At 33.7% G+C, this 16,824-nt stretch overlaps 1 protein-coding gene across 1 annotated transcript in view; it reads right to left on the bottom strand.

Annotated features, from left to right (window-relative positions):
- The window catches only part of LOC126746547 (sodium-dependent dopamine transporter), a 98,587-nt gene that overhangs the window by 15,142 nt on the left and 66,621 nt on the right, over positions 1-16,824 (bottom strand). Inside the window, exons 4-10 of the mRNA XM_050454855.1 lie at positions 11,263-11,423; positions 7,572-7,654; positions 7,232-7,505; positions 7,071-7,174; positions 6,779-7,016; positions 2,559-2,787; positions 2,235-2,503 (exon numbers count right to left, since the gene is read on the bottom strand). Of these exons, the coding sequence (XP_050310812.1) occupies positions 2,235-2,503; positions 2,559-2,787; positions 6,779-7,016; positions 7,071-7,174; positions 7,232-7,505; positions 7,572-7,654; positions 11,263-11,423 (1,358 nt within the window). The remainder of the gene's footprint in view (positions 1-2,234; positions 2,504-2,558; positions 2,788-6,778; positions 7,017-7,070; positions 7,175-7,231; positions 7,506-7,571; positions 7,655-11,262; positions 11,424-16,824) is intronic.

Here is a 16,824-nt window from a genome sequence, read left to right as displayed (position 1 = left end):
ACTCAAGCCGCCCTAAGGGCCCTATCGAACTTTAGGGTTACATCAAAGTTGGTTTGGGAATGCCTCATAGAACTGAAAGCCTTAGGAGACCTAGGTATTCTAGGAAATGAAAAAGCCGGTGAACTAATAAGAAAAGATTTTACAGCACCTTACATCGGACTAGAACCTGCACTGGGAGTGGCAAGAACCACCATCCGTGGTGAGATCAGGGACTGGATGAGGAGAAAATATCAAGCTCACTGAACAGAAATGAGACAGAGAGAAAACACGTTTATGAACTTTAAAATAGACGAAAAAATAACTAGATACCTCGTTACATTTGGGTAAACGAGATATGTGGCCGTTAAAGGAGACCTAAATAGAACTGGAGTGTATGTAGAGACCTTAATCGACGATTGTACGAAAAGGTACCAGAAACAGTCCGATATGTAATTTGCAACTGCGAGGCCTTGTTCCGCAAAAGGCAACAAATATTTGGAAGAGACACACTGGACCACAGCAGCAAAAGACCTGTACCGGCTGGTACAGCGCACGAGGTGCTGGGCTGGGTAGTATAGCTCTATTATCGGAGTGAGCACAATAAGCCTTTAGTCTGAAATTTATTCGGGTATAATGGACGAATCCCAAAAGAGGAACAAAAAAACAAACAATCAAAACAATAGCGGCATTCTAGTTAAATGTCAAGAAGTTGAAACAAACGCAGTCAGCAGAAAAGGTAATGACTTCGGTGTTCTAGGGCAGGAAAGGCGTTACGTTGGTCGACTACCTGAAAAGAGCCCACGACACGCGGCAAGGTATCTGCAAGATTTTAACACAACTAAATTTGGCTACACAAAAAAAAAGGAGATATTAGCTGACAAAGAGAATTTGTCCTCGCATCACAACGGATCCCATCGCCAAATTCGTGGAGAGAAATCGTTGACTATGCACCATACAGCCCAGATTTGGCCCTCCGTGAATACTATTTGATGCTTAACTTGAAACAGCATTTGGGGGAGGGAAAAGAAATTCTCAAGCGATGAAGTGCTAAAAGCAGCTGTCGGTTCCTTCCTGCCCGGACCGACGGAGAAGTGAGACACGGGGGTATGGAAAAGCAACTTGCTATGCTATGTTGAGAAAGAGCATAGCGATAAATTTAACATAAAACCAAAATATCAGAATCAATTTATTTATGATTGTTTGTAGACAAAATTCTTTTTGACATTTGAGGTGAAACAAAACCTCTTTTAGTTTTGGCCACGAAAGAAAACTCTATGAATCTTGTGTCTCTTTACTTATCCGAAACGAAACGTACGGATAAATACCTTGACGTATTCTTACATTATTCAAGCTGTCAATTCGCGCAAAACTCACTTGGTTGAAAAGTAAAATGTAAACTGGTTGATTCGAGAACCACATGGTTCAAAATGTATCCTAATTAAGATTATGACTTAGACTAGGAAAATTTTCTTAAAAATAGTAGATGTTCACTCTATTTTTGGAGTTCCAGTAACAACTATACTGAAAAGCTAGAAAAATCAATAATCAGTAAAACTTAAGAAAATCACAACATTGTTATGATAGAAGACATTACATACTATTTCAGAGTATCACAGATACTAGAACAAACTTACTTTCTCTCTTCTATAGAAAATACTCCTTTCCCTTCATAAGAGATTTTCTCCGTTTATAGAGTAAAGTTTTTACTGAAAAATACACCACTAAGGAGAACTTTAGTTCAGACGATGCCCTCAAAGAAATGCTTAATATCAGCAACTTTTTGCTAAAAGTTGCTACATCATTCTCAATAATTTATGAATTTAGGTCAACAAGGCTGTATCGTTGATATCGAGTTTTTGTTAACAAAGCATTTGTCAAACTTAAAATATATTTTTAAGAAAGTTAGCTGAAAATATTAGAGAGGAAGAGATTTTCGAGACTTTTTAACTAACGGAAGGAGTGAAGTAAAGATGGCACTTCTATTATTCAGACTAGGTAGTCAAGCAAAAACAAAAAAATTAAAAGATTTGCAAAGAGAAGTGTAACTTAATAACAAGTAATTGAGTAAAAAGTAATAAGTTACCTATGTATCAAAACCTTACTCAGATGATGAAAAATTATGCTGAAGCGCTTGTTTGCAAGTACAATCCCTACTTTTTACTGCTAACAATACTTACTCCTTATTTGGTATAAATTTGATATTACATTTCTTACAACATATATTCATTACTTTTTTACTTATACTGCATTCTTACCTTGGCAAAACATCCAGGTGTTATCAAAAACTGAATAAGAGCAACTCCCGGGATCATGATGACTGAAGATCCGGTAATTGCCCAACCTAAAGCATTGGCCCACGTGGGATAAGTATAATCTTCGTATCTTAAAGGCTCATAAAACCATAGCCCATAAAATATTATAAAAAGAAGAAATACTGGTGCAGCAAATTTCCAGCAGAACCTCCAGTAGATCCCAGGAGGGAACCCGATCATGTCTTCGATATCACTGCAGAACCTTTTTGTACCTATTAAATGAGAATGGGTACAAAACTTTAAACAGACATTACAATATATACTTACCATATATCCAGGATACAACAACAGCCTCAAAAAAGACAGCAATAAGCATAGAGTAGCCAGCAGCATATCTGTCTAAAAGTTGAAAGAAGTAAAAGCCCCCCTGTGAGCAAGAGGCCAGTCCTACACAGAAATAAAGAGTGAACAGGCAAGCTACGAAAATTTCACGATGGCGTCCTATTTTTGGAAATTCATCGCTGAGAGCTGTTATAATTGCTTCTGATCCTCCAAACTAAAAATTAAATATACATTTTAATATATACTCATACAGCAGGTGTGGAGATTTTAAAAGTGTATGCTTTACGTCCAAGTAGAACTAAAAGACAGAAATTAGTATGGAGACATCATCTCCAACAAGTTTAATGGCTATAGTTGCCCAAGAAAGGTTGAGCTATGGAAAATAAGAGAGGTTCAAGTATGTAGAGTTACTTCATCATATACCGTCAGTTAAAACGATCCCCCAATACTATTTTACAAGACACTTTGCTGTAAGATTTACATACAGGCAATTCTAAAAATAGGATCTCCAATTAAAACAGACCTGCTCTGGTATACCTGGCTAATTTTTTTAAACATAATACCAGGTTAGACATAATATCATAATAATTTTGAGAGGCTGTGCTGTCACCTTGAGGCTGTTACCAGCCTTAAGATTCAAAACAAAGACTTAGAAAGTAAGTTAAAAAATTTGCAAAAACTAATAACTCAACATTTACTTTACGGACCTTACCAACAAGAGAGTTGTAAGAATCTAAGTCACTACACTAAAAATCACAGATATTACTTCCGTTAAGTAAGGAAGAGGCAGAAACCTCTAAACACGTATGGTGAAACTGTGTCAGCTTAGGTTGGATGTGTTAGGCTCATTTCATTGCCATTTGTGTAGGGCCTATAAAAAGACTTTCCCTTCAGCTAGTAGAAATGTCACACTATAAAAGATTTAGCTTTAACTTTGCCATATCTGAACCTAGCCTGACCCAAATACGAAAGGGTCAGTACTGTAGAAACTTAAGTCAGTAATCAAAAAGTAAAAATTATTGTTAGTAAAACTCCTAATAGGTAAAACTTTTTTCTGATTCTGCTTCATAAATGTACTTGAGAAAACAGGTTGTAGAATGATTTATCCTTGATCGTTCTGCGCTATACACTTACCTCAGGGAAATATATTAAAACCTTTGGCAATGATCAAATATTATATCTGAATATAAACAAGAAGATATATGACCAGTTGACACATCGTTTATTACATCACCTAGAACTGGACCGCAGAATCCACTTGTGGTCAATGACCGAAGATTGAAACTGATCCTATACATTTAACAATTCAAATGATCAAGAGGCTTATCAAGATACTGATTATACTGAATCATGTCAATATGAATGTTATAATACGAACGTTTTCCTACATCTTTCCAGACTATCATCAGATAAATAAGCTCCAGATCCTAAAAACCAATTCGTTAGCCCAACACCTTACTATATTTCAACAATACATCTAGGAAACACAGCTTGGTAAGTCAAGGACTTGTAAATCTCAAAATATGTTAGTCAACTCCGATGTGATTTGATTGTATGACTTGAGTGAATACCAGTTATTTGACTAGATTAAGTTAGTACCAGTCGAGCATTTTAGATGTTTGCAACTATAGTAATCTGAGATCTTGGGATGATTCATGCCAAATCCTAAGTTAAAAAGGTCACAGCTTATACGGAATCAAATATTATGCCTTCTCCAAACTATAAAACTGACGAAATCATACTTAAAACATCAAAAAGTTTTCTTGTCTACCCAAGAGTAGAATCCTACCAAAAACGATTACCGGACATTTAGGAAATTGTGCTCCGAGGAAGATATTGTAATCTTATTCTATACATAGCCTTATTTTTATTTTTTTATTTTATCAATTCGTTCTCAAAAAATCTGAATAAATGGGGCTGACATTCTTTAAAAGTCTGAATCTTGCAATTTTGTTGCCTGCATACATTTTCCTTTTATTTAATTATTAGGTATTATCTCTCAAGAAAAAAATACATTCGAAAATGTAAGTTATTTTGACAAAGTATGCAGTAAATACCTGCATATTTCCACGCTTTTGTTGGTTTAGTTATTATTATTCCCGTATTGGTGTTTTGTGTTGAAGTGAGCAATAACAGCAGTAGCACGAAGTATTTGTTTAATCTAGTCCTGGTGATATTAATAGGACTGATAACAATAGTTCATATGCTGCAAGAAAAAATTGAGTTGGTGGGTCTTTATTATCAACAAAATATGTCTGCTAGAGCAGCAGCACGTGCTTTTAATGGTAATCATCTGGATAAAAGGGTAAATCATCTTTAAGCAATGGATTTGATGATGAAGTTTCAGAAGAATGAAACAAGGTCAGTACAAAACAGAATAAATGAAGTTCACCATCCAGTGAGAAATGAAATGGTAGAAATTGCAGTGTTGGGTCATGTTGAGATGACACCTAGTACATCTGCTCGAAAAATTGCTACCGCATCTAGCGTATCTAAAAGTACCGTTGACAAAATTTTAAAATTACACAAATATCAGGGCTACAAAATCAAACTAGTACATGAGCTAAATGAAAATGATTTTAATCGACGTGTACCTACAATTTTGCGAGTACTTTAGTGATGCTCTTTTTATTTACATGGTGGAGTCAATAGACTTAACTCTTGATATTGAAGCGACACTGATCCTCATTTATTTCGATAAACACATACGCAGCGACCTCAAAAACTTAATGTATGGACTGCTATCCTGGGAGATCATATTGTTGAACCCTTTTTAATTAATACAAATCTTAATGCTGAAAATTACTTGGAACTTCTGCCGGATGCCATCAATTTCAAAATAACTGAGTTACTTGAACAAGATGATAACCTTATAGAAAATGAACTGATGTTTCAACAAGATGGGGCACTACTACATTATGCCGTTCGTCATTTTTTGAACGACGTATTTCCTGGACGATGGATTGGCATACTATAGAATGGCCTGCTAGATCTCCGGATCTTACCGCTTTGGATTTTTTTTTTATGTCATCTTAAAACCGAAGTCTTTGCCACAATGCCTGACTCCCTTAAAGATCTTTAAAATAGAATTGTTAACGAATGTCAGTTAATAACGACCGAAATGTCCGCTAATGGGCGCAGACGTTTTAAGCAACAATTGTATTTTTGTATGGAGGTCCAGGGAGATCATTTTCAACATTTACTAAAATAGGTGTTAGATACTTTTTTCATTTAAAATAAAGTTTTTCCACATTTATTGAGAACGAATTGATAAAATCAAAAAATAAAAATAAGCCTATGTAGAGAGTGAAATTACCTTAAATTTAATCATTCGACCCCTATTTCCACTTAAAAAAATTGACATGGGGTCTCTGGAGGGTGAGGGGATGACGTCAAAGAAACGCAATTCCTGTCAATAAATGTCGCCCTCAAAATTAAATTTGACGTGTTCGGTCGTTTTTGGCTAAACGATTTATTTTTCAAGATTTTCGAAGATTGTTCCAAAACTTCTATGACTTTATGGAGCACAATACATAAACGTTCTTGGTTGCCCAACCTGTATATATGACTGACCACGTTCTTTTTGGGTTCTGAAGTATTCAGGCATTAATATGGCACAGAAATTCATGGCAAAACCTTAAAAAAAAGAGAGAACGATGCTTTACTGATTCTTCGATTCGCCATTTGCGTTTGCCACTGAAAGGGGGAGCTGCTTGACTCTAATCAGAGAGATGTGCGGTGTAATATACCTTAATATAACCTTATTTTGGGTCCTTTAATTTGGTTCAAACTTTAGTAAAGAGGGAATAGAGCAAAATGGTATCGTTTCCATGCTTTTCAACTCGTGACATTTAAGTAAATGCATCGATTACTGCTTTTAAGACCTGAGTTGAGCAGACGTGTGTTGCGTAGACGAATACTTTGTCTTTTATAGCCCGGAAATACATATTCTTAGGTCAAGAACTCTATGGAAATTTATTTTGATGAATATATGTCTGGAACTTCATATTGAAGAATTTCACAAGAGATATTGTCAATATTTCCCGTGAAATAAATATACTTTTAAGAGATACTGAAACTTCTACTGTTCAAACTGTTTGACTATATGTTAATTGTCTTCAATATTTGAAGTATTTATTTAGGTCAAATCTAGTTTTTTCTAATTTATTAAGATGGTAATTCATTGTGCAAAATTAAAATCTTACCGAACTATCCAGTCCCAAAGTGAGCAACATCATAAAGAAAATTAATGCCCAGAAAATGCTCCCGGGCATCGTAGCAATAGCTTCAGGATAAACGATAAAAACTAACCCAGGCCCCTCTGTTGCTACTTCGGTAATCGGCCTACCTGCTTCGTGAGCCATATAACCCAACACTGAAAAAATCACAAAACCAGACACGAAGCTTGTTGCCGAGTTTATAAAGCTGGTTAGAAGTGCATCCCTAAAAACCAACAAATGAGACAATAAACCCTTTCAGATAAAAATATTAACTTACTTATAAACATTATTGTGATACTCATTGTACGAAGCATACGCTAAAAGAACTCCAAAACCTGGACCTAATGAGAAAAATACTTGGGTTGCTGCATCGACCCAAACCTAAAAATCAAGATTTTATAATTAGTACATGTAATTATAATATTTAGATAAACATACTTCTGCAGATGAAATAACGGTAAAGTTCGGTTGTAAATAATACCTAATCCCTTCGGCCGATCCTGGCAAGGTAATTCCCCGGACGAACAAAATAAGGAGTACTGCATAAGGAAACAGAGCAGTAAACCACACTACCTTGCCAGAAGTGGAAATGCCTTTCCATAATGAAAAATAGCAAATAATGTAAACCGTAAAAAGGCAGAGAGCTGTATCCCATTTAATGGCTCCTAGGTCATGAAGCCCTTCACTCCTGTGGAGTTCCAGAATTGCTCGACTGCAAATAGTATTACAAGTTATTTTAAATACAATTCGTTTTATCCATAAAGTACTTAAAACTTACTTAAAATACTCTGCAGATGATGAGGAATAGGTAGAGGTGTTACTTAATCCATAAGTCAAATTTTTTAGGTTTCGAAAGTTGAACTAAAAAAAAACCTCTGATTAATACAATTATGTAAATTAAATTATTATATTTAAATATATTCGTCATTATTTTAAATGTACGCTTTAGCTGAATTACTTATGAAACTGATTCAAAAAATATGCTAATCACTGACACATAAGCACAGTTTCATCATGCCGATATTTAAGGCTGGCAATAAGGGGGATATTGCCAATTATCGTGGAGTATGTATTTAAAACTCATTGGCCAAATTGTTTGATAGTTTGGTTTGCGGTCAGCAAAGGAATCATTAGTGAAAAACAGTCAGGATTCTCTTCTGGGAAATCCACAACCAGCAGTTTGGTTCAATACGAGTGTGATCTGTTGGGGGCTTTGGAGAGGGGGGTTCAGACTGATGCGGTCTATACCGACTTCTCCAAGGAATTCGAGAGGGTGAGCTTTCGTCTCTTGCTGGCCAAGTTGGAAAGTGCTGGTTTTCATGACTCCCTCTTAAAATGGCTAAAGAGTTTTCTGATAGGAAGAACTCAGAGTGTGAAGGTGCATGGCTGTACTTCTGCACCTACTAATGTAGTCTCGGGGGTTCCTCAGGGATCTCACTGTACCCCTCTGCTCTTCAATCTATTTGTGAATGATGTTGTTAATGTGATCAATCATAGTTCTGTAAGTATGTTTGCTGATGACCTGAAGCTCTACATGCAGATTAAGCAGGTGAATGATATAGCCAAACTTCAGGAAGACCTTGATGCTTTGTGTGAGTGGTCAGTGATGAACGGATTGAGGCTCAATATTTCCAAGTGTTGCTACATATCATTTCATAGAGGTTCAAAGAGATTCAATTCTACATACAGTATCCTTGGTAAGTCCTTGCAGTATGTGAATGTAGTCAAGGATTTGGGCGTGTGGTTCGATGAGCATCTGAGATTTGTTCATCACATCTCTAAAATAACTTTAAAGGGACTAAGAGTGTTGGGTGCTGTAGACAGGTATAGTTCACATCTCTCTCTGCAAGCCTATAGACTCCTTTATGTCTCACTGGTTAGATCTAATCTTGAATTCTCTTCAGTAGTATGGTCTCCTCTATATCATAATTCAATAAATATGATTGAGAGAGTGCAAGATGGATTTTTACGGTGTGCGGCATTTAGAATGGGCATTAGCTTTGACGAGTACCATCGTGAGGACATGAGAGTAAGACTTAACCTGGATACATTGGCCAAAAGGCGTGTGAACGCTGATCTTTGTTTTGTCTTTAAGCTGGTTAATGGCATGATTAATGCTCCTGACCTTCTTGCCAAAGTGGGTCTCAATGTTCCAAATAGAACTCTATGCAATTTTGACCTTTATCATGTTCCTATGCACAGAACTGAATATGGCCGTCATTCTCCTATCGATAGATCTCTGAGTGTCTTAAACGCTCATAACATTGATTTATGTAGTAGTTCACTGTCCGTTTTTAAGAATAGCCTGAGCAGAGTATAGCTGTAATGATGTCCACTCAGTTCTTATATATTTATTTACATTGTATCAACTCACTAGGTTAAGTTATCTATTATGTAATAATCTATTTTGTACATTTATTTTGTAAAATGGGGATTCCCGTAAATTTAATAAAATAAAATAAGCTTTAATGACATTTATTGGTCTACACCTTACAAGTATGATCATTACAACCCAGGTATTATGTTGTATTATTGACAAATTTATATAAAAACCCATGTAAGAGTTCAAGCCACTCTGTTTCAGTTACTGAATACAGACCAAATGGCCTCACTCCAGGATTACTAAGTCAACTATCTTAAACCAAATTTTCCAGATTAAAATTGGCAATTCTAGGACATTCTTTCAGGACCAGCACTACTAATTGGATATTACTTCCTACCCAGACAAAACATTCCAATGATAAAGTATTTTCCACGATAATTCTATCCCAGAGCATTAGGGAATATTCCATACCCAAATAGTGTTCTGTTCTCAGAACCTTCATTCTATTATGTGACTAAATAATTAGTCAGAAACTAGTTGTCAAAAAAATTTCTACTCTTTTAAGATACTTATATTTGTTAATAATCCATCATTTCATCCACAAAGTGAATTACTTGTTGATCAATATATGTAATTACCTTTCCAGGACTTCGAACTATATTCATGGTCTTTGGTAAAAATTCCTTATCAAAAAAGGTTTAACATGACGTTTCACCTGAACTGCTCTGCCTGGAAAAAAGTCTTTTAAAAGGCATGTTTTTGTACATTAGGCATGCATTTTTAGTTCTTCTTTCAAGCATAACATTTACGCTGAAGATATAGATTCTTCTCTCTATCCTATCATAATAAATTAGCAATTATGGAATGGTGTCTTCTTAAGTTTATGCACTGCATCAATACCAGACACTTAATTATATTCACGATAAAAACTTGACTTAGTGAGATTTCAACTTATGGTTTCTAGATGTTATCGTAAAGAGCCAGAAGGACTTAAAACTTTTGTTTATAGAAAACCTATACATATTAGAAAATATTTATACTACGAGTTAAAGTGACGATCATCAATGTGCGGTCTCAAGGCCCAATTAGAAAATATAAGTAATAGGGAGTTGCAGAATAACGAACTCCGAACGAATCAACAGGATCTCTCACAATCAATATTGCTAGAAACACAATAGAAGAGGAAAGTCTCTCAGGAGTAGCAGAACATACATGCCTACATATCACAGAATCAAGGAGTCCTTACCAAAGATGCTAAAAAATATGAAGAAGTTTATTAGCTATTGACTTGAATATAGACATCATTGCTCTCATCTAAAATACAGATTATAATTAACTTTTAATTAACATGTATATATCTGAAGCAATGACTTGATTTTTAAACTTTGACTGTTTGAGAAAACACATTTGAATTTACCAAATTAAGGACCAGATAATAGAAGGCGTGAATAAAATCAGTATCGGCTTCAAAATAAGAAATCAATCGTTGCGGATGCTCTGCTATGCGGCTGATGCGATTCTTATGACTGAAAGTCAGATCATCAGATTCAAGCAAATGGCTAATGGACACAAGTTATTCTGTGATCGGGTAATAAAGGCATCATGCGATAGTTACAGTGCAGAAGATGTGAATAAGCCAGCAATTAAGTCAGCTAGAATATTGGTATACTCGATAAATATGTAAGCATTAGAGCATGTAAGGCATGCGTTTGACCGATACTGATCTACGTAGCTAAAACCAAAGCCGAACATGTGAAAAGATTATCGCAACGGAAATAATGCTGTTAAGAACTTTTAGGAGAATCTTGCTGAGAACCAGAATGAAAAACAAAGATACTTTTTAACAGAAGATGATTTCACTTAATTTTAAGATATGGTGAGATGAATAAGAAAATTAACTACCAGTAATACGTCGAAGAACATAGCAAGGAATTTGATGTATACATGATAATCTCTGTGATGGCAGAATTAATAAGCCTTTATTCCAATATAAAAAGAAAAAGAAGTAGAGTCAATCATGTGTAGGTAAGATAACATAGAGCTTTACTTTTAAGTGTTTTTTAATTTAATTTCTTGTATAAGCATGAAATGAGAATCTCGCTAGCTCAAAATTATTATAAAAATAAAATATTTATTTACGACTTACTCCTGCTGGTTTACAATTCGGTGTATTCCATTCATTATCGCATGTTGTCCATGGAAGCATATCGGTGAACGAAGCAAAAAAGAATCTGAGGGCCCATGCTATGATCACGTTGTAGTAGAAGTCTACGTAGAATGCTATTATTACCACTGCATAACCAATTCCTAAAAATTAAATTACAACTTACTTTTTCCATTTACCATAAGATTTTTTTCACATATATTATATGCAATCTTTCAGCATTAAAACTACATTTTACTAAAAGTTCTAGAGCGTTAAAAAGAGAGGGTCGCCTAATTTAATATTCCCCCATTTCTCTTATTTTACGCCGAGAAGGGCAAGTGCCATAAAATATGCTTTTAACCTTTTTACACGAAAATAAAATCTGTAAAGTGCTTTTGATTTCTGAGGTCGCCTAATGCCTTAGGTTTTATATTTCTGCAATGGTAAAAAAGTTCACTAAATGGTAATGTCTAATCCACTCGATCTTTGAAACAACGTTAATTTCATAATAAATCAAGAGGAATGGCGGGTAATACGTTAAGCTTTTATAAGATAAATATAAGGCATTGCAGTTGTGAGAGATATATTATGAAAAAGATATTGTCAGCAGTTCCGCTTTTGACTTAATAACAATATATAAGTTAAAGAAAATTGTTAACTGTATGATTTTCAACAATAATATACAGTATTAGATGTGAATCACTGAAAATATATGTCAATGAAAATTAAAAAACCATCAATTGATAAACACATTTATATTTATGACTATATTTCCTTTGTCTTGCATTTTCATATTAAGGATAAATTTTGGGTACATATTTTCTGTAAATTATACAATATAACGAGTAAAATATTATTTAACGTAAAGTTTACATGACCAGTATCTTATATAATATTATCGAAAAACGATCAGCTAAGTGTTAGTCACACATGGCTTCAAAAGCATTAATATTTTATGGACAAATTCTAATATATTTTCTGGAATGAAAGAATAATAAGCTTTTATATGACATAATGCTGACTTATACAATATTTTTTTAAATATAAAAAGTGTGTAGTTTATAAAGACTAAACCAGACGCCCCAGTATTTCTGTGGACAACTCATTTCTCTAATCATTTATAATCAGACTTACACCCAATAAATAATAGTTAAAAAAAACTAAAAGAACACACTTTTGTTGCTAATCGAATTAAAAAGTAGAAGCTTATTTTTAATTACGAGTTTTTATTACAGTAGTAGAAGGTCGGCCAATCAATCATAATTAATTACCTCAATGTTGGGTGATTACCGAATGTCCGAAAGTTGAGTTAAAACTCCAGCAATAAATGAGATGTTGTATCCTAGGTGCCACTTATAATCCACCTGTTTGAATATCATGACGCAATTCATCTTTATAAATCATTCTCAAAACGTAGCAGAACATGAAGATGCTAGCTTTTTCAAAGTCAATTATATGCTCCTCAAATCACCATTACATTTTCTCTACTTGACTCATTAATTAAATGAATGATTGCTACTTAAACTTGAGTCAAAGTAACTCTGTGTCTCAAGTATTATAAGTTAGTTTATTATTATCACACTGCTTTATTGTTAAAATATCAGTATTCTCCAGAAAAACTTTATATTTTTATAAGCGTTTTTTATAAGAGTACATTCAGGAACGGATCTAGAAAATATTTTTGGAGGAGTCCAAATAATGCCCTCACGAAGGACCATTGTGTATCGCTGAGTAAAAATTTCAGTGCACGATAAATAAAAAGATGAGCACTCGATTGCCTTAATAGTAATAATTCGGAATAGATGTAATAGTGCTCATTTTATCCCTCAAACTGTCAAAATATTCTCTACATCATGTTCTTCTTCGGTAAACTCAAAATTATAGTGATTTTTTGTAACCAACAAGTTCCATCATAGTCGTAGTCTTGTATGATGTTGCAAAGTAAAATTAAATTCAATATTCTTTTTATTACAATGCATAATTCTCAATACAAATCAGTTCTTCTGATAAATGAATCCTGAGCTTCGTGACACACGGGAAAATATCTTAAGTGTGGTCACTAATGGTCACTAAAAATGTATAGTTAATAAAAGTAGTTGGCAGTTTAGCCGCATTTACAAAATAAAGTCTAGTCTTCTTTTCTTTTTTTCGCAATAATATCCAGTATTTGTACACTAATCACTGGAATATCACGCTGAATATTGTTTAATCAGATTAAGTCGTTCTGCCCCAGTCTTATTACGCAAATACGTCTTCAGTCTCTGTAAAAATAAAAATGATCATTCACTTGAAACGAGGTTTCGTTTTGTACGTTTCCACATTTTAAAATCGGATTTTATTTCTTCAGTAGTTTCAGTAAATTAAATGAATACTTCTTTGAAAACAGAGATGCTCTTGTCCAATTCTGCACGTCTTTTTTCTGCATTTCTTTCAGAATTTCGATTCAGGCTCTTAGAGTCCAAGAATAGTGGAAAGTAGATCGATCACCTATAGTACTCTTTGGGATTTCCAGCATAGTTGTACCGACTTTCTGACGTTCTATTTGTCAGTATGAATCAATCGATTCAGCATTGTATATCGCTGATTCTACAATTTCTCGGAGTGTTTCGTCTGCTTTGGTACGCATGTCCTTTATTTCATCATGGACGTGATTCGCGTATTCAATGCATTTACTCGATTCACAGTGTTCTTTTTGTAAATTACGACTCAAACTTCTAATTAATCCGAAAATTAGCTTGAACACTGTCAGTGAAATTATATTCGTTCGTTCGAATTAAAGCAAGATCACTCTGAAAGACTCGTTTAAAAATTATTCGCAAGGCCGATATTTTGGGGGAGTCTGAACCCTCCGGACTTCCCTCTGGATCCGTCCCTGAGTTCATTAAAGATTACATATAAAAGATTTATCTAAAATTCGAATTTTCCTTGGGCTAAACTTTAGTTCAATTCAGATTCATAAAGTCTTATGTTTGTCATTCGCGTACTTCGCTGATGCCTATAAGAATGATTGATATCAAATATTTTATGATTATGGCGTTGCCACTTGATTATTTCCAACTAATCAAGAACTCATTTTTCTTTAGATTATTTGTCAATTCCGAACTGTAAATAATAGACCCATCGGACTCAATAGTGAATATAGTTATCAATGCATCTTTATAAAATACAATTTTCTTTAAATTGATGTGTTGACTATATACACATATCATAATGTTACCTAATTTAACTTATGGATGTTAGATTTTAGATTTAAAATAAAAAGTAGAAATAGATATATGTTATTCTAAGCGCAAAAATAACATATTCAAAGCAAAAAAAAATTAACATTCTTACTTTTAAAAACGCTTCTAAAAAATTTGAAATGGCAACACCGCAAAAATTTGCAATGGCATAACATCAAATCAAGGGACAGCCGTCGTCATAAACTTAGAATAATAAAAACTTATTAAGAAATCTATAATAAATATAAAATATTTCATTTCCATAAAAATGCTTTTTGTTAGCTTTTTCCTTTGATTTTAATTATTCTGCTAATAACATAAATTTTATTATGATTTGTATTTGAGGTAATTAATTATGATTGATTGTCCGACCATCTACTACTGTAATAAAAACTCTTTGTAATTAAGAATTATTTTTTACTTTTTAGTTCGATTGGCAACAAAAGCGTGTTTTTTTAGTTTTTTATTAATATTACCTGGACACTTTCAGGGGCTGCGGCATGTTCCAAATTTATAATTAAAATCAATTTACGTTTAAAGGAACTGTTTTGCTTAATTTCGTTCAAATAACACGTTCCTGAATTTTGTAGCAATATTGAAAAAACACCCTGTATATCACCTTCCATTTATGTTAATCAATAATTTATAATTTCTGAAAGATCTTTTTGTTGAAACGATGCCTTTTGATAATAATGTTATTCATATGGCAAACATTAATAGTGATTTATTAAGTGCGGCTGAACCGAGAAACAATTTTCTTACACTTTTGATCTAATTAATTTAATAATTAATCGATAAACTAGAATATATACATATATTAATAAATACTTTAATTTTAATTGATGTTTTTATCACTAATAATAATAATTTGGATTATACAAATATTGACTATATTGACCCTATCTGTGCCGTAAATTGTTTTTGCTGTTTGTAAAAGTGAGCAATTATAAAAAACACGTATTAACAAAAAACAAATTAGGTTTTTAAATTCTATTTTAGTAAATAATAATAACCGGATGTTTTGAAAAAATATTAGTAAACCTCAATATTCTACAATAATAGAAGTTTGATGAACCCGAAAAATTTAAAAATGTATAATTTTTTGAATGAAGTCCAGTTCAGAGATTTATTAGAATCTTTGATGTGTCGCAGATGCCGCACTAAATAGTCCGTGCGTCTATGTCGTATTTATTGTCGCATGATATACATGTTCAATTGGCAAAATTTTATATAATTTATCTATGAAATCATTTTAAATATACGTAAAACCCCATGTTTTACACTATTTTTTATTTTTCGTTCGAAAATGTCCATTTTTAAAAAGAAAATAATATCAAGAAATTGACCGCGGACTAAAATCCAAGCATTTTACAAATCATTTTAAACACTTGCAGCACTCCCAGACTGTCACCTCTTTTTAGCTAGTCTATTAAACAAAGATAAAACACCTGCGATCTGGAGATTCCTACTTTAGGTTGTGCAAGTGATTGTGTATCTCTCTCTATGCCACTAATTTTGAGGATTACGGGGCCGTACCCAGATAAATTTTTGGGCCGTTTTTGTATTGCTTTCGTCGTGTTTTTAAAGAGATCTTTAAGAATGGGTCTATCGACTTTAAAATAGTTGTTGGATGGGTCTATCACCTTTAATAGTTGGGAGGGGGGTCATGTGATTTGTTTTAGTATTATACTTAAAGACCTTAAAATGTTTCGACCCTGGGAAAATAGGCAGAAAAATTTGGCAAATGAAGAGGACAGTGTTTGTGCCGGCTTATGGGACAATAATATTTGTGGTGAAAACAATAAGAGTGATCTGGACAGTGATTTAGACTCATATAGTTCTGATGGTTCATTTTCTAGCGTTGAGGAAGCAGAGGAAGAAGCCAGGGTAGTAAAAGCTACAGGGGAAAATCAAGGGGTTTTAAAACGTAATTGTTTAAGTACAGACGCCAAACAAATTTGATTAAATGTCTTTAACAATCTAAGGATCGATCCTCAGATCACAAATGATTTTAGTGCTTTGCAAAAAACAGTGATTTTAACAGGATATTTTTCCATATAGTACAATATGCTATTTTGTAAAAAAAGGGATTAAAGACAGAAAAAAAAGGAAAGATGCAGGACAATCAAAGGGACTTGACATAGATATTGCCAAATTGCTAAGGAAAGTTGTGTATTCTAAATACAAAAACAACGACGTTTCAACTATAAAGATGGTTAAGGACACCTTATCGGCAAGGGACAAACATTTCGCAGTCTCAACCTTGCGGAGATACCTAATAAAACTTGGATTTAAGTTTAAGATGGTTAACAAAAAGGCTACTATAATGGAAAGTACTCGA

The sequence above is a fragment of the Anthonomus grandis genome, chromosome 17, assembly GCF_022605725.1.
Source record: "Anthonomus grandis grandis chromosome 17, icAntGran1.3, whole genome shotgun sequence".
Lineage (NCBI taxonomy): Eukaryota > Metazoa > Arthropoda > Insecta > Coleoptera > Curculionidae > Anthonomus > Anthonomus grandis.
Note: the sequence above shows the minus strand (reverse complement) of the source record. Positions and strands in the feature narration are given on the sequence as shown.